This window comes from Patagioenas fasciata, chromosome 1, assembly GCF_037038585.1.
Source record: "Patagioenas fasciata isolate bPatFas1 chromosome 1, bPatFas1.hap1, whole genome shotgun sequence".
NCBI lineage: Eukaryota > Metazoa > Chordata > Aves > Columbiformes > Columbidae > Patagioenas > Patagioenas fasciata.
This window is the reverse complement of record NC_092520.1, coordinates 163,108,490-163,126,832: the sequence shown is the minus strand read 5'-3', so window position 1 is coordinate 163,126,832 and position 18,343 is coordinate 163,108,490. Positions and strand designations below refer to the sequence as shown.

Genomic DNA, 18,343 nt, shown 5'->3' with positions numbered 1-18,343 from the left:
AGCTGAGTATAATAACTTCGTTTTGTCTACAGATGGCAGTACTATCGATTTACTTACTTCACCCTGTTATCAAACTCATGACATAAACAGCACTCAGAACACGCGCTTATATAATGCACCTCATTTAGTATGCCTGATTGCTATAATATAAGTCAAACAAACAAAAAACGCCCATTCCCCCGGGGTTCTTCACATTTGAAGCAGATTTCATGGAAATTTCACTCAGTTTCAGGAATATAATTGAACTAACAATCTGTTCTCTCAGACAGGATGTCCCCTGCTTGGTACTACGCAGGGCTGGACAGATGCCAAAGCAGATTCGAATGTACGTCAAAGTGCTCATGAAAAATGACGGGGCTTTTCTAAAAGCAAGTTGTGTGTGCTGGATCGGTCGGGCAGCAGCACTCTGGCTGATGCTAGTCTTCCCTTCCATTTAACCTGTCAGGATTCAAATACGCTGGAATTGTAAACAAGGAGAAAATACAACAAACAGCACGTAAACAAGAAAAGCCTGTGAACGCTCTGCAAACCTGGATGCAAATGCACAGTAATGGAAAGCCTGGGGACTGTACTCTTTGCTGAAGGATGGTCCCAACAGCACCAAATTCTGTTTTCTAAAATCAGGGTATGGCTTAGGTTATTCAGATTCAGGGTTTCCTGTGCATGGCAAGCAATTAAAACTAGGGAGGAATTAATGGAATGAGTTGGAGTGGCTATCTAGATTAAAAATTAAAAAAAAAAAAGTATTAATTTGCTTTTTCTAGAGATCAGAAAGAAGGCAAAACCAAACCATACAACAAAAAATGAGAATAGATTTATATATGAATCATCAAAACATGTTTGTCACTGGATTTTTGATAAAACAAAGTACTATTGTTTTTTTTTTAGTTTGGGTTTCCAAGGAAACACCTTGTAGGTAATCATTCTGTCTTCTTTGTGTGCAAGTACCAGCCAGGTGACTGACTGCCCGCTTTCCATACCTTTTTAGTGTATTGGCCAGTGCCAATCAAACTTGACAGGACTGCAGACCTCTCAAGGATATTAAATTCCTACAAGCTTTGTGAAAGTAGGCAACAAGCTGGGATAGAGAGAGCCTACTAAGTATCCCTATATGAGGTGAAGGCTGCAACATGGTCTCACCTCTTATTACACACCAGAAAATACACATGTGAAAGAGATATTATGGATGTTCAAAATGTGGGAAAAAAAGATCCAATTGAAGCACATATTTTCTTAGACATCAGAATACCTAGTCACACTCTGAAATTTAAAGGAAATCATGCCTTATAATTTCACAGGTCACAGAACTGTATTTTAGCTTACTAGAGGACTACTCATGGCCCTGGGCTTTTGACAACTCTTAATGCAATGGAACGTTTCATCAGTGCAAACCCCACCTTAATGCTGAAAAGCTGTCATGTCCATATCCCCTGCTGCCTCATGGAACCTGAAGCTGAGGACCATAATACCTAGACACTTCAGCAATTGGTATTTCATCATATTGTAGACATATTATTACAGTGACACAAAGGAAAGTGTGCACTGGTGTATGTGGAAGTTGTGCTTGTCTGAATAATTTCATTTATAAATAAATGATTGTCTATGCTTTGGTGTGGATTCTCTTATACTACTCCATTTTGTTGCGAGAAGAATTCAGACCCTGAGCAAAAAGACACAATCCATGCCCAGATTAGACAAAAGCAAAATCTATCTCATACTTGAGTCTATTTCTTAACTAATTCAGGTCAAAGAACTCAATCAATTTAGGAAATCACTTGCGCTCCTGCAGGGACTACCAGACACATTGACTGAGCATAGGAGCAGATGGAAAGATTGTTCTTGTCAAGTGCTTGTTTCCCAACCAGAAGCCAGACAGTAACTTCCTTAAGTAGATGTTCCTGAGCAATGGGGCACTACTGATAGTCTCCAGGACTGGCTGAGCCAGGCCCTGACTTCCACCATCCACTAAGGAGTTTGGTCCGATACCCTTTAAGCTTGCTTCATGCCAATGGAAGTGACTTTGAATGACAACAGTAGAAAAATCTCTCCCAGAAATACCTGTGCTCCCACAGCTTTCCAGATGCTGATCCCAAATACCTTATTTGTAATGTATCATGCACTTCTTTTTAATTAAACATTGCCCCCCTCTATTTTTTATCCATGAGGGAGCAGTGTGAATTAACTTAGCTCCCAACCAGCTGAAACAATTTGCAGCACAAGACTTGCTGATGCTCTCACATCCTTACATAAGCATTTCTTCACATCCCACATAGCCAGGGCTCCTGAACTTAAAAAACCCGTTATGTTGCATGCTCTCATAATTGCCACTTTTAGCATCCCTCAGATGTTGACAAGCATGTGATGGTTTGCTGATGGGAAGCAACCGATATAGCTGAGTATTTCACCTCAGCTCCTGGAACTTGCTACAGGAATGCATCCCCTCACAACAATATTGTAAGGAGATTGGTCCTGGAGACAGCTGTACTGCAAAGATTTCTGGAGAGGCTCAAACAGAATTTAAGATGCTTTCTCACTAGGGCTCAATCAGGAAATTATCATATTCTCTTCACTGGAAAGGTAGATTTAACCTGCAGACCTGTATATGTAAATGTTCTGTGATGCCACTGGGAATCTGATGAGAAAGAGGTCCCACGAATTTGGCTTGATAGCTGAGATTAAACAGAACCCCTTAGTTCTCTGACCTGAAGCAATTCCTACAGAGAGGCTGCTGAGCTGCAGAGATGACATTTGGATCCCCGAATCCTCATGTGTCACTACTCACAGGACCAGAATTAGAATTTGGTTCTGCCTATTATTAGATCATGCACAGTTTTAGAATGTATATCGGCATCTCTATTGGTTTTCGACAAACTCAAATCTGAGAGAGATGATGCTGTAACAAAGCTCACAACACAGAGTTTACAAATCCTTTCTGTCTTCACAAGAAAAAGTAGAAAACAGCTGAGCTTTGCAGTGGGTGGGATTCTTTATGACAAATTTCCTTTCAGGTACGTTTTGCAAGAAAAGCTCCAAATGTTACCCATTGCACATTAGTCAGTTGTGTTACATAACATTTGAATTTTGCAGACAAATAAAGAAGTTTGTCTGTTGGCACATATACTGGACAGATGCTATGTGATCTGTGCTTTGTACCTTTTCTTAATGAGAGAATTCTACTATTCAGTAATTATTACATTCATATCTAATGTGATGGGATGCAGCAAGAAACCCCTGCACATAAATTACTTTGATTTAAAGAGAGCAAAAAATGTTGCTATTTGTAAACTTGAAGACGGCTCAGCAGAAACAAAAGGAATTCATGGGCGGAATAAGCGACAGCTTATTAATCAACAAGACAGAAAAAAGCTTAATGAACACAAGAGGAAGAAAAACTTAATCTTCTCCTATAGACTAGAGTCACTACAGTAAAAACCCTAAAATGTCAGGAGATGTTCCCTTCGTATTACCAGTTTTACTATTGCATTAGGTTGGTGATCAATGCATCAATAGAGAGAAACACATCTGGCACCATCTTATCAATAAGACTGGTATAATGGAGGAAAACCCCCCACAATTATTAGTTTAAAACCAATCATATAGTTAAGGGAGAAAAAGAAAGACCAGATTCCTCTCTTCAGCTTTGTAAAACAATTGCTTAGCACCTTAGTGGTTCTAAATAAACTAAATATCTAAATAAAGGTGTTGCTTGTGTAGGTACATCACTCATACCCAGCCTGGTCTTCCCATACATCTGAAAGTTTCACAGAAGTGACACATACACAGGGGAAAAAGTTGCATTTCTGCAACTTTTCCACCTTGTCGACAGGTAATTTGCAGCTAATCAATCACCTATCCCACCTGTGACTGATTCAGCTAGAACAATGTGGCCCTAAGGCAGCATGGCCTGTGCTGGGGGAAGAAATAGGACCCAAATGTTGGCTTTTCTGCCTCATTGATGGCATCATGGAAGTAAAGTGAGGGATAAAACATTTGGAAAGACAATTCCAGTGAGATTCTTAGGCACAGACTGAATGTTGGCACCTCAGTATCAATCAGCACCTAGATTATATTTCTTTTCTGTTACCTCAAGAAAGGTAATGGGACCTTTTTGGACAACTGTGTCCATAGAAGAGAGGACAGGACTTCCACCTTCAGTTAGAAAAGTTTTGGAAAATAAATTTTGGAATTGGCAATGGGAAAACTTTTCCATTTCTGTTGAATGATAAGCATCTCACAGCTGCCAGTGGAGAGCTTCAGTGGCCAAACGTGTGAACTGATTTGAGTAACTATCACCCATAAAGCATAGGTGCAAAGTAATGATACCAACGAAGAACTGGAAACACCCATTTTCCTATCTCTTCTTACACTGATGTATACATTTTCTCTGTTGTCACAGACCCATTTTCGGCACAGTGTACAAGAGGAGATGTGCAGTTCCCTCCTCACTATACAACCTCTGTTCTCTTCAGGGATGATTCAGAATCAGGATTGAGGGTCTAATTTGTGGTGTTTCTTTCCACTGAGATGTGCACACAGAGGAGTTACACACTGGAAACAGTCAAGAGGCCTATAAGAAGTAATCACGTGAAGATCTAGCAGAAACTAATAATCTTCCTTGCCCACATGGGATTAATCAAACAAAAAATGGATGTAAGATTTAAAGTAATGTAAAATCTCAAATTTAAAGTTGTTTCTCTTTCTTCAGAAAGTCCCACAAACTTCATTAAACCGCAGCCACATTAACAGCACTAATAAAATGCTCATCATGCTGTCTTGAAAACCTGTATCACTTTATACGGTCCTGAAAAGGAAATACCCTCAACTATATTTTCCTCGCTTTCTGTGGACATTTAATCACTGATTTAACTGTATTTATAGAGATGAAAAAAGATATTTTCTTTTCGAGTTCATATTTTTTTCCTTCAAACCCACTAAATGAAAAGACATAGGCTGCAATTTTCAGAGTAAAAATAAATTTAATTTACTTGTAAGAGAACTGACTAATTTCCCTAAGGACTCCAGGATCTATCTACAGTATTTCTACATACATTTTACAGCCACTCACATTGCTATGAAATTCTCGGAGAGCTTGAAAACCTAAAGTATTAACTATCTCATTTTCATATAAGTAATTAACACACATATCTTCACACTTGCTTTGGGACTGCATAACCGAATAAAAACATACTTTAATTTAATCAAGAAGAAGCACGCATGCAAACACATACAAAATGCATTATTTAGAAGTGGCTATTCAAATAAAAGAATAAGAAGTCTTCCTGCTCTCTGTTTTGAGGACAGGATGGTGAGGGAAAAATCAACAGCAATACCAGAAAATTATAACTATTGGCTTGCGAAGTCCACACAGCTGGATGCTGATCTCCTGTACCTTTGGTCGGTGTGCACGATTAAGGAGATGTACACATACTATAAGGTTTCTTTCCTTTCTCATATCAAGAAGCTGTTCAAACACCTCCTGAGCTGAGGTGCTTTTCCGGCAGCGTTTGCCCTAAGGTTTCTCAGTGCAATGCTTACAGGCTTTGTACAATTTCACTGGTAATCAACAGACACAATTTCTTTTTTTTCCTCAGTTTCAGCACAGGAGGAGAAAAAGAGCAGAATAATTTGACTCTGTTTCTTTGTAGGAATCGTCATATTTCATGGTTCATTTAATACAATATATTATTGTGAGCACTAGCCTGTAACATATTATTCAGTGGAAATTGTGTACTTACTCTCAAATGGACAATCACCTGACAGCTTCTTCATAAGACTCTCTAAAATGCCTTGGAGTATGAGAGTCTATGTATTCTTTAACAAGGCTTCTATGATGAATATACTGTAATTCGGAATATACTTTGATTTTGGAATTGCCTTCTTCAGCTTTTAACTTGAGGAAGAAGGTGGTCTGATGTCAAAGGCTTGAGTTGGGATTAGAAGAAACAAGTCCCTAAGATCATATTTATCCCTTGAAAGAGGACCATTTCAGACAAATCGCACCACACTCCACTGCCCAGTTTTAGGGAAGATGTCAACAACAAGAATATTCTCCCAGGTAGGAGAAAAGAAATTTAGCATGATGGGGATTTGGTGGCTGATCCCATCACCACTGTAAGGAGCCCACGGTGAATTTACTGTGATGCTGCAAGACCGCTTTGCAAGTGCAGAGAGATGTATTGCTGCAGCCACCTACTGTTGGAACTTCTGCCAGTGTATTACAGTAGATATACTGAGATATGGGATGTTGTAGAAATCCTTAGAGTAAGTAGAAATCTTAAAATATTTGTTGTTACTGTTCTCTGTTGGTTTCTTCAGGATTAGGCTAGCTGTAAATGCAGCTATTGTGGTGGTGTTTGTTGTCTATTTTTACTATTGTCTTTTAATGCAGCTGTTTTCCCTTAATATTCACTGAGTTATGCTTACAATATAGCTTATAGCAAGACCATGGTATATTTCCTCTTCCCATAATATTGCATTTGTGTTAGCTAGCTTTTAAAGTTTCTTATGTTTTAATGAAGTTACTAAACTGAATGCCCTGCATAATTCATGAGCATTCACTGTCTTCAAAGAGCTGGTCTCTAAACAACTTCTCATTTTTCAATTATTTTCTAAGACATCCAACCAGCCTTTTGATTTTGAATGCAATATTTAAAATAAATGTCTATTTGTATAAAACTAGCTTTGTTTCTGCTACAGTACCATTTGGTCCCCAGGGATGGTTCTGATTTATAGTATTTGCTTGGCAGATACAAAGAGGTGCTGTGTATTTTCTATTTATAACTCATAAATATTGAGATTAGCTTTCACACATAATGGACAGGATTACAGGCTGCTTTCTCTTCATGGCTGAAGCTGCAGCCTTCTGCAGAAGGAAGAGCACAGCGATCCAATGACAATCCTCTCCTTGCAGTTCTTCCTAAGCATTAATTTGGCATAAACAGGTATAGTTTAGGGTCGGCTACAATATTTGCTACTTGGCAACAGTTCCTAAGGCAATACCTGAGCCCATGCCAGCTATGGCATCTGAAATCCTGGCTCTGTTTGGGGGGTGTGGTGAGGTGCAGCAGTGCTGAGGAGATAAGCAGAGGGTACACTGCTTGCAACCGAGATAGATTCCTGGTAATTAGATTCACTAAAAGCTAAGCATACTAAAATAATACACAGAGAACAAAGTCACATTAGCTTGCAAAGATTTTTAGAAGGAATAAACCATATGGAAATTAATCCTGAAATGACGATAAGCTATGTTAAGTCTTACACTTACTATCAGCTAGTAAGAGATGACTTTTTGATACAAAACAGTATTTATGCCAAAGGGCCTGGGTAGCCAAACACCAATAACAGAGTCTGTCCAGGTGCCAGCACCAGCCTCTTCTGCAGATTACCTCTGCAGACTGAGAGGGAAAATGCTTTTCAATGTATTCAGGTAACTTATTGCAATGATTGGCTTGGTCAAAGCAGGGAAAGCTGTTGGAAGTTGAAATGAAAGCTTTTATTTCATGAACAAAAATGAATACAAATGGAGGGTACAACTAAATACACAGAAATCTATAGAATTGCCTGCATAAACATGTATTAATATTGGGAATCTTCCTATGTAATAAAAAGAAGGAACATATTTATTGCACAGACCACATTTAGCTGCTAGTCACATATGTTGAGGTTTAAACAACAATTTTTTCTTTAGAAAATAAGTAAAAACAACAAATACAAAACAAGATGAAAATGAATTTAGATTAAAGTTTCATACTCATTTAAATCCATCTAGGAAATCACTACCACTTTGATTTAAATGAATATCTCACAGGGGAGCTGCAGATAATTCCTGCCCTCTTTTCTTTCTCAAGCAGAAGGGATTGCAAACTTGAATAAAGTATCATAATTCATAGACAGCCCTCATGAACTGAACGGCATTGCTGAACTGTATCATGCCCTTATCAAGGAATTAGTCAGACTATGTCTCTATGGCCTGTTTGGAGAGATTAAACTGTAAACTGGTTTTGAAATCTTGCAATTTTGCAAATCACCTCAATGAAATAAGAAACCAAAACAAAACAGACAACAAAACTAAAACAACAACTACACAGTGACTTGAGAGTCTAAGTTCCCTTGATTTGCTGTAAGACCTAAGCTTGTCTCGTAGACATTTGGGGTGAAGGATACCTATAAAGCCATGTAACCTGAGTTTACCAAATTCAGACAAATAAAAATAATCTCTTTAGAGCTTACATGCCTATATGTCACCTGCCAGATGTCAGATTCATTAGAAATGCATTTGAATATAATTTAAATAATTAAAATGCCATTTAAAAACATGCATAATTGTTTGCCAGAGGCCCTTGCTCACCAGAAGTAATAACTTCCACTTGTGGCGACTTGATGAGCTCAGGCTGAACAGTTCCATTGTGTGAGCCAAGGTTTGCTTTAGTCCCAGCCTGATGTTGCAATTAAGCTTAAGACCTGGGAGTTTATTGCTTAGATGGGTGAGCTGGTTTTGTTACAAAGAGTCTAATGAATTTGATGATTAGTCTGTTGTCTTTTATTGCCTGTTTCTGAAGTAATTTGCGCTTGGCTTTTGACTGCTAATAAAATTTATGGAAAAGTTCAAAATGCTGGAGATAGAGGCTTGCTTTTTTTTTTTTTTTGCAACTGTAGTAACCATTGATCAGGATTTATGTGCTGACTGGCAGGATTAAGGTTTCACCAGTAGAAGCCCTGCAGAAATGCTAGGAAAGGTGGTACTCTCAATCTACTTTGACTGGTCTCTTACTTTTTATGGGTACTTTTGTAACTGGGCTCTCTAGCTGCACAACAGAAAGACACATGATAAAAATCAACCATGTTTTTAATTCTGATTGACCACAATTATGGATATCATAAATTTTTAAATAGAAGCTCAGAAGACTACTGAGCCACAGTGCCTGGTTCTTTGTATTCACAGAATCACAGAATGTCAGGGATTGCAAGGGACCTCAAAAGATCATCGAGTCCGATCCCCCTGCCGGAGCAGGAACACCTAGATGAGGCTACACAGGAACATGTCCAGGCAGGTTTTGAATGTCTCCAGAGAAGGAGACTCCACAGCCCGCCCTGGGCAGCCTGTTCCAGTGTTCTGTTACCCTCACTGAGAAGAAGTTTCTTCTCATATTTAAGTGGAATCTCCTGTGTTCCAGTTTGTACCCATTGCCCCTTGTCCTATCATTGGTTGTCACTGAGAAGAGCCTATCTCCATCCTCATGACATATTTAGAAACATTAATGAGTTCATCCCTCAGTCTCCTCCAAGCTAAAGAGCCCCAGCACCCTCAGCCTTTTCTCATAAGGGAGATGTTCCACTCCCTTCATCATCTTCGTTGCCCTACGCTGGACCCTCTCCAGCAGTTCCCTGTCCTTCTTGAACTGAGGGGCCCAGAACTGGACACAATATTCCAGATGTGGTCTCACCAGGGCAGAGTAGAGGGGAAGGAGGACCTCTCTCGACCTACTAACCACCCCCCTTCTAATACACCCCAGGACTAAAGATAACATAAACACCAAAGCTTTCCACATTGCTGACGTGCAAAGGTAGAGCAGATATTTGCTAGTAGCAGTAATAGTCAAGATGTGGAGAGAAGCAGCCAGAAGGAAACCACAAGATCGCCTGTCACGGTGCTGCAAACACTTGGCGATGCCAGAGCTCCTGTGGGAGCCAGGGCCCTGTTCCTCCTTTCTGCAAGGTAGATCAGCTCCCCAGAGAGGCACAGAGGCTTGATGCAAGAGAAAGCAGAGCCCTTTCCAAATGCCTGTCTTCTGCTTTTCCAGCATCTTCTCCAAAATCGGAGAGAACAACAAAAAGATATATTCTAAACTCAGAAGCAGATCCTTTCTGCCTATTTTTGACAAACTTCTAAGATATTTTTTTCCTCTGTGACAACTATGTAATTTTCACCTCTTGCTAATAGCTTTCCCTTGGTGACAGTAAGTGCTGTTGAGTATATAGGTAACATCCAGTTGGAGATCACATTTGATTGTTAACATTTTCCCACCTCCACTGCAGTGCAAAACTTTCAGTTTTGCAAGACAAAAAGCCATTTTAGTATCTAGAGAAAATAATAAAACTAGTGGGGAAAGCATTCGCTAATTGAGATAAAATCCTTCCACCTTCATTACCACTTAGCAATACTGTACTTTGAGAGTAGGTATTATTTAGTGTGAATAATGACAACAGAAGCTCAGCTTGATTTAAAAAGTTATTTCTGCATAATTTATTCAAAAGATAAATTCCCTAATGGAAGATACTGGATCCACTTTAAACCAACATTATTTCATGTATAATTACTGCCTCAGAAACACCGTACAAACTGCTATTTATCACTGTCAGTGACTTTTGAATTCCTGCTACCACCATGGTATCCCATCGGGTTTGTTTGTCTCTGAGAGAACATGATGTTTCTAGTTTGGCATGGCCCTAAAAAAAGGAGAACAAAACCTGTCATCCCCTAGAAAAATATTTAAATGAGAGCAAGCCCATTCATTTTGTTATTTAGTTATTTCCAACACAATACATTATATTTGCCATCTGAAGTTTGTAGGTGGTCTTCAGTTCATTAGTGCTTTCCTTGACCCTTTCTTTTTTTATGAGCTGAGTACCCATTATCCACCACATTTCTCGCAATGCTTGGAAAAGAATATAGATGCTCTAGCTCACAGAGCTACACTTCAGTCAAACACCCCCACATCTCCTCATTATGAGAACCTAATCTTTCACTAGCAAACAATTAGGAAGTAAATATTCTTAAGAACCAATTAATTTGCAATTGGTTCGGTACAAGCATTAGGGAAATTATTAGTGTTGCATCCTAATCTTGTGTCCATTTTATACAAGGAAAACCCAGACTTGATTCAGGTAATGACTACAACAATATTTTGATGTCTTTTACTTTATTATCTCTGTTGCTGTACAGCGGAAGACTTTAGAAGCAATTAAAAAAAAAGATAACTGGTTACTGGTAAGAGACTTTGTTCCCTTTAACTTTGTGAATCTCCTCCTGTTACTATTCATCAAAAGTGGTAAACAAAACCTTCAAGCTTGCTTTTAGCAGGTCCCCATTTCTCTGTGTATTTGGGATAAAACTCTTACCTTGTGCTAAGTTTATAAGAAAATAAAAACCAAACCCATTTTTCTTGTCAGCAATATCAGCAATAATATCATCTGTGTGTTAAGGACAGCTGTAAAAGCCTTCAGTTCTAGAGCTGCGCTGGAAATATCCTCACTCTCAATGGTCAGTAGAAACTGCCTCTTTTAAACAGAGGGTATATAAAATAAAATTATCCTGGAAAGACCTTTCCTTATAAAGCATCTTGTTATTTAATTTGCTCTCAGCTAATTGGCTATTTAGACTGTAATTGGTGTCCAAGAATTCCAGACAGAGCAGAGAACAGAAGCCTACACAGAGCTCCACCAGGTCGCTGGGACACAGCCTCGATGCCACGTGTGCTGGGTGCTCCCTCCATTAGAGATGGCGTACATCACCTCACTCACGGCATGTACAGCCTCACTACGAGCAAAGACCATGAGGACTATTTGTAGGTACTGAGCATGTTGGAAATACGAACCTCATTGACTACCACAAGTACAAGATTGTCATTTTGATTGCTGGTGCACCCACCAAAGCAGAGCACTCCCAACTCTGCACATGGGAGCAATGACACCCAAGACCTTCAAATGTAGAAACAATTATCCTAGCACCTCAACCAGCAGCCAGTACGGTGACCTGTGGTGAGTTCCTCTATTATGTATTATCAGTAACATTGCAGGGAAATGCTCACGTTTTGTGAGATTAAACAGACAATAGGGATTGTAGTGAGATTATTTTCTCTTGCCTGAATAGTCTGTATTTATCTCCAGGCAACAGGAGAGAAGGAAAGTACAGAGAGCTTGCAATGTCATCTGACTGTTTAACTCTTCAGACCTCGTCTTGGAGCAGAATGCAACATATAATGAAATTCCTTTTTTTAAGCTAGAATGAGTTCTGATACCCTCAGCTGCACCCTGACTTTCAGAGAACACAAGCCACATTTTTCAGACAGTGAACAAGAGCCCTTACCTTCTCAACCAAGAGATCTCCAAGAGAAAATGAGTTGATTTTCTGCCTTTACAAGCCTGCAAAATCTACAAACAGATTTTCATGCACGTACCTGATAGTCCACCGACATCCATCTTCTTCAGGTTCTTTGCCTCCAGAATGACTACAGTCAGCTTGCCAGCAGTAGGCACATAACGGAGGGAGAAGCAGATATCACCCAGTTTTTCTTGCTGTGAAAGCAAACAAGACATGGTGTTATATTTTAATATTTTTTTGTACCTTTTAAAAATGTAAATTTGAAAGCTTCACAGAAAATCAATAGGATTACATCTCAAACTCCTCCTGTTAAACAAAACATTCAAATGAAGAATATGAGATATGTGCCACAAGTTGCCCAGCTTAAATACTTGATAGCCTCAAATCTGCTGCAGCAACTAGAGTCCACAGCAACTGCCCTGTATGGAGCCAAATGACAAGATCTGTACTGGCTGCAAAGTACATTATACTGCTCAGCATTTCACCCCTGACAATCAAGGTGCCACAAATACTGTTTGCTCTTTAAATCAAGTCGTGACCGTATTTTTTTTTCCCAGGTTGTGTTCCAGGGGAAATCACGTGCATACACAACTACTAGACTGTTTTCCATGGAACAGCAACATGGGTGTCTCTCACCACACTGTCACAAAAGCAAACAGTATAAATACCACAAAGCACAAAACATCTAGTATAAAAAAAGGACTTGTCTCTCATCTGACAGGTAAAAAAGGAAAAAAAAAAGGGAAGATACAGGCTGGCAAAGCTCACTGTGGATCCCTCCTCACATCACGAATGGCTGGAAGGATATTTGGTTTTGCATTCAGCCTTGCCTATCATCTGGGATCGTGCCAAACACAACTTTTTGCAGTTCATTGCTTAGTACTTTCCTAACAGTCCTGGCAAAGAGGGAAGGGTTGAATTATGTTCAGAATTACAGGAAGTTCGTTATAAAAGGAGGAGCAATAGACTTGAATTTGCAGATGAGAGAAAGAGAAGAGTGGAGTACTGCTCAGAAAGGATCACTAGGTTGACCAGAACTGCTTTCCTCCTTCCTTTCAAGCACAACGGTATCTCTAGGGGGGTAACTACGTTGCTTTTGCGGCAAGAAGAATGAGATTACACTGAATAGTCCAATAAAGCATTTCAGATAGCAGTGTTATTCTTTCAAAGACACTAGTTCTTATGGCACGTGTGTTTCCACAATTTATTTTGGCAGTAGAATATAAAGTACGTTTCTATCAAGATATATTGCTTTGGTTCCAGTGTTTTGTTAGAATAAATTGGAAGGTTTGTTGTTGAAAAGTTTTGAGGGTATATCCAAGCTTTTCATTAAGATACTAGGTAATTTTTGCAAGACTTGTGCACCTTTTCCCCATACCATAAATACAAAAGGGAGATGGCAATTTACCAGGTTCAAATTGCTAAGGAGAAAAGCCAAAGTCAGAACCTGACCTAAAGAGCTGGGGGAACACTTCCGAGAGCAACTGCTCACACATTCATGGATGTAGTGGGTATTTCCTAGACAAACGACAGCCCATGTCCTAAGCACTTTTAAAAGGAATCAAAATGTTCCTTTCCAGCTGGGAACTCAAACTTCCAAGACATTTAAGAGAAATTGAACTTCATCTCTTAAGCCAAATTTCCAGCATCAGTGGCAGTTCTTCTCTTAATAGCTCTTCGACACAATCACTTTTTATTCAGGTTTGGATAAGCATCTGCAGTATATCTATCTGAGGGATGCATGACAGATACTTGGCTATGCTTCAGGGTTTACATCTTCCTCTCCTATCAAAAGGTGCATGGGCTTGTCTCAGAAGACTTCCTTGGGGATGCAGGATTCTGCTTATGTTGTTCCAAGCAAAAGCCTGAGGCAGTATATATTAAGAATGGTATCACGTAGCTAATGTTCCTTTTAATTTTTGAACACTTAGAAACTGCAATAATAATGTAATATCTATAAAGTGACAGACTCTGAATTGATTATTACAGGTTGGGAACAAGGCCCAGGCATTGTAATGGACAATTTCCTGCAAAACATCAGCTCAGGGATCACCAGTGGTCAGAAAACATGCAGAACAAATATAAAGCTATGTGTAATTAGGGAATGCTCAGAAAGAACACAACAAAACAGCTTATGACGTTAAATGTATGCATCATATACAAAAACTCTGTCAGAATGCAAATGTACCAGTATTTTGGAAACTTATGGTGCCCTCCTCATCTCAAAAAGGATAAGGTAGAGCTGGGAAAGACTGCAAGAAAAGCATCAGGAATGATCAAAGATATGACACAGCTTCTGCGGAAGGAACAGCTAAGTAGATTAGGACTCTTTAGGCTGAAAAGGGGCTGGATGGGGAGCAGTATCTCAGAGACCTTGATATGACCCAGGAAGGCTATAATAATGTTATGACCTTGCTCAAAAGAAGAGATCCTCTCAGAAAATTTACATTTTTAACTCATACCTAGAATAACCACAGACCACACTGCAGTGGAAGGACACAATTACTATTCCTCCCTGTCTGCATATACTGTTACGAATCCCAGCATAGATTCTGACCACGGAAATACGGATTTCAGCCATGTGATCTGCACATCTCATTTGCAGCTCTAACTGAGCCTGCAATGGCATGGTGACAGCACAACACGGTGACAGCACAACACGCTCCAGTTCCCCTGACGTTTGGTTTTGGAAGTCCGTATTGACTAGGCTAGCAGCGAAGTTGACCTATCACTTGCAGCTTGTTCAGAATGGAAGAAGTCAATTGCTTATTGATTTGTGTTATCATGATCACAGCTCACCCAGTCACCCGCTCTTCTCTGCAGTTGCTGTTCTATTATATGGTAGACCTGGTTTAAATTAGCTTGGTTGATTCATGGGGCTCTGAGTAAGACTGAAAGCTCATTTTAGTCCCCTGTCTTAGAGACCTTCGTACTCATGTATCACCCAACATTGAGGGGCTCTGCCCTCACTCCTAGAGTCACTAGGCAGAGCTTTGGTTGCAGCAGCATGGGAATTTGTATTCCTCAGAAATGTACCTCATTGACAGACTATGTGAACTTCTGTTTTGGAAGGTACTTTTAAATCAATACCATGCTTCTATTTGTTCTGTTGATAATTTTTTTTTTAATTTTTGTTTGTTTGTACTTGTGTTGAGTCTACAGTGCGCTTAGTAAGCATAAAATTGTGTTAGAATTGCTGTTTCTTATCTGAGTACTTCAACAGAGGCCGGAGGAGGTACTTGACAAATACAGTTATTGCCACGGAGACCATCACCTCTCACCAGTCTTTCTCCATCTGTAATCATGCTATGCCTCTGTGCAAATACTGCAATTGTCTACACAGAAGAGTAATTTTATGAGAGCATTTAATGCATTTTCAACCTCTTTTAATGTGTTTTTAGCTGCAGGAAGCACGTAGAAGGAGTCAGCACCATGTAAACAGCCAGTTTTCCATAGATCACCAGCAATCCATGGGAAATGACAGCAGATGATAGGCTCATTCCAGTGAATAACTTGAAGAAAAAGCATAAGTACCTCCTTAAATGCCTACGGAATCACATTTAGTACTTTTTTGTTGTTATTAAGATCTGTATTAACTGCATTTCTTCAATATTTCTTGTACTTTTAACATCTTCTCTTCACATGACTGCCACGAGTTTTCTATTCCTAGCTTTTTAATTTTTTTAAATTTAAAAATATTCGTTAGGCAAAATACTTCAAGTGGCAGCACTGCAATGAAGCAACAAAAAGCAATCACTAGAGGTGTGGTTTGCAGGAGATAATTACAAACCCCTGCAGGGCTATGAGGTACAGATGAGTGCTTCTGCTGTGGTGATTATCTCATGGAGGTGCCTTATTGTTATTATGAATTTCTTTCAGCCCTAGGTATAAATAATTTATGTTAGTAAATTACTTTGATCTCTGACGGAAACTGTAAGTTAGTGTTAGAAACTTCCAGCTGGGAGGTTCATAGACATTAACCTATTCCTGTATAATGCCTAAACAGCAATCAAAGACTCTCTCCATCTAAGCGACTCCATAACTTCATTACATTTAAAGAGGATGCAATGAAGCAGGACAGAAATGACACAGACAGAGCTGGTAACACTCCTTCAGCTTAGAAAAGGCTATTTCAAGTCTTGTTGTGAACCTGGACTTTTGAGAGATGACTCCAAGCAGCTCCTGCCTGTCTCATGTTTCTTCTTGTATTTGTCAGCAGTCATTTCTGCCTTGACAGCACACTCTCCTAAGGAGCTACAGAGAAAAATGCTATTTATGCAGATTATTCTCATTTGCACTGCAGAATCTCTGAGAGCAATATCTGTCTTCTTAATATAAACATTCTCCACATTTTTGTGGAAGATATTGCAAGAAAGTCGATGCTTGCAGCTCTGTTGGTAAAACAATTCCAAAATAATGAGCCATAGCACCATATGCTTTTTCCTAATTGGATCTCCAAAATGTAAACACAGTGAGGTTGGTTTCCAACTTCAATACCTGGTTTTGATTGTGGATATTTGCATAAGCCAGAGAGAAAAACAATAGGATGTGGTTTCCACAAATCAGATTTTCAACTAAGACTCAAAACATTCATTGTGTTGTTTCCATACCACCCAAAATGTTTTAAAACTCTGTGGAGAAAACAGGAACAGCATAAATGTGGTTACAAGCCAAATTAGAGCCTCTCAAATCCAGGAAACCTGGATAAACTGTAATGACAGAATCTCTAATCCTAGTTCCCATATCCACAGGCTTCAGACAGTTTTGAGGCAATCACACTCTGTCTACACACGGAGATCTCAAATCCAACAAATTCCTTTTCTTGGCCTGCAAACCATGAAAATGCACTAAGCCACAAAGCTGTCACAATAACACTAGTAGCAGCATCACATGGATGCAGAAATGGATGAGACTGGCCACAACTTCAATTAAGCCACCATAGCAGGTGGGCAGAATTAGTAACCCATACGCATAGCTGAGATCCATAACTGGGAAAATATTGTTCCTCCACACCCCTAGGACAAACAGGGATCATACTGGGAAAAGAAAATACTGGTTTGTTTGGCTCCCTTTTTTTTTTTCTTTAAACCTGAAATTGTATTGCCACAGCAGCTGTCCTTAACACTACCGGTTTCAAAGGCACTGAATTTTTTACAAATACATGGTTAAAGAACAAAGCGGAACATTTCAAACCTGCATAAGGTACAATTACGAAACAAAGACAATATTTTTTCTCTTATGGTTGCAAATCAGGGACCAGATGACCCCACAATATGCAGACAATTCTGCCACAATTAGGCAAAGGAGTGGGAAGTGAGCAAGAAGCTCTTAAAACTCAGTTTGCATAAATAGGCTAGAAATAGATGGTACAGCACAGAAAGATAAAGGAGAATCGGAAAGAGAAAGAAAAGCTGGAGCTAATGTGTCAGCTCATTATTACAACACTTTTGGAGACTATCACATGAATATGTATGCACACTAAGTACCACTGTACCCCAAAGTCAATGAACTACTTTTGAGATAAAGTAGCGAGAGCGAACAGGAGAGGCAGAGTTCTTTTCAATCAAAAGGCCGACTACAGAAGTAGCTATTTCAGACTTGCAAAATGTTAACTGTAAACCCAGTCAATATAAACTTACGGATTTTAACAGCTAAACCATTAATCTGACAAGCAGAGTAATTCCTTTGCTGTCTAAAATAATTTCATGCCCATGAATGGAGCAGCTACACCTTTATAAAGCTAGCAGTAAATAGGTGCTAAAGCCTCTGGAGAGAAGGAAGAACCTTCTTCATGACTGTACATACTGCACTTTTGAAAAGAATATTTTAAAACAATAGAATATGAACAGACAATGCCCTACTGTGTATTTCCTTATTCAGGGATCAGTCTTTATTAGAAGAAAAAACCCACTTGTTTTACAAAATGGAAGTACAAAGTGTCTGTGATCAAAAGCCTCTCCTGTGTTTGCTTTTGCTAACATTATTTCAGAAGCGTCTTCATAGGTTACACCCTCTTCAAATGTCCAAACTTGGCCATAAAAGGAAGCTCTTGTTAATGTAAAGTGTTCCTTTACAAGCTACATAACAAGTAAATTAAGAGTGTAGCAAACTGAAATATGTTACAGCAGGAGATCTTGGAAGAAACAGAAGCTTCTTGAGGCAAAGATCCAGAGGGCTCATTTTGGATGCTGTAAAAAAGGGAATAGCAGTGACAACAGATTGAAGAAGAGACGGAAAGGAGAC

General features: G+C 39.3%; 1 protein-coding gene across 6 annotated transcripts in view; it reads right to left on the bottom strand.

Moving 5' to 3' along the window:
• SYT1 (synaptotagmin 1) overlaps positions 1-18,343 on the bottom strand; it is a 360,340-nt gene that overhangs the window by 42,712 nt on the left and 299,285 nt on the right. For all 6 annotated transcript variants that reach the window (XM_071799493.1, XM_071799485.1, XM_065848537.2 and 3 more), the window contains one exon: positions 12,177-12,294. In XM_071799493.1, the coding sequence (XP_071655594.1) occupies positions 12,177-12,294 (118 nt within the window). The remainder of the gene's footprint in view (positions 1-12,176; positions 12,295-18,343) is intronic.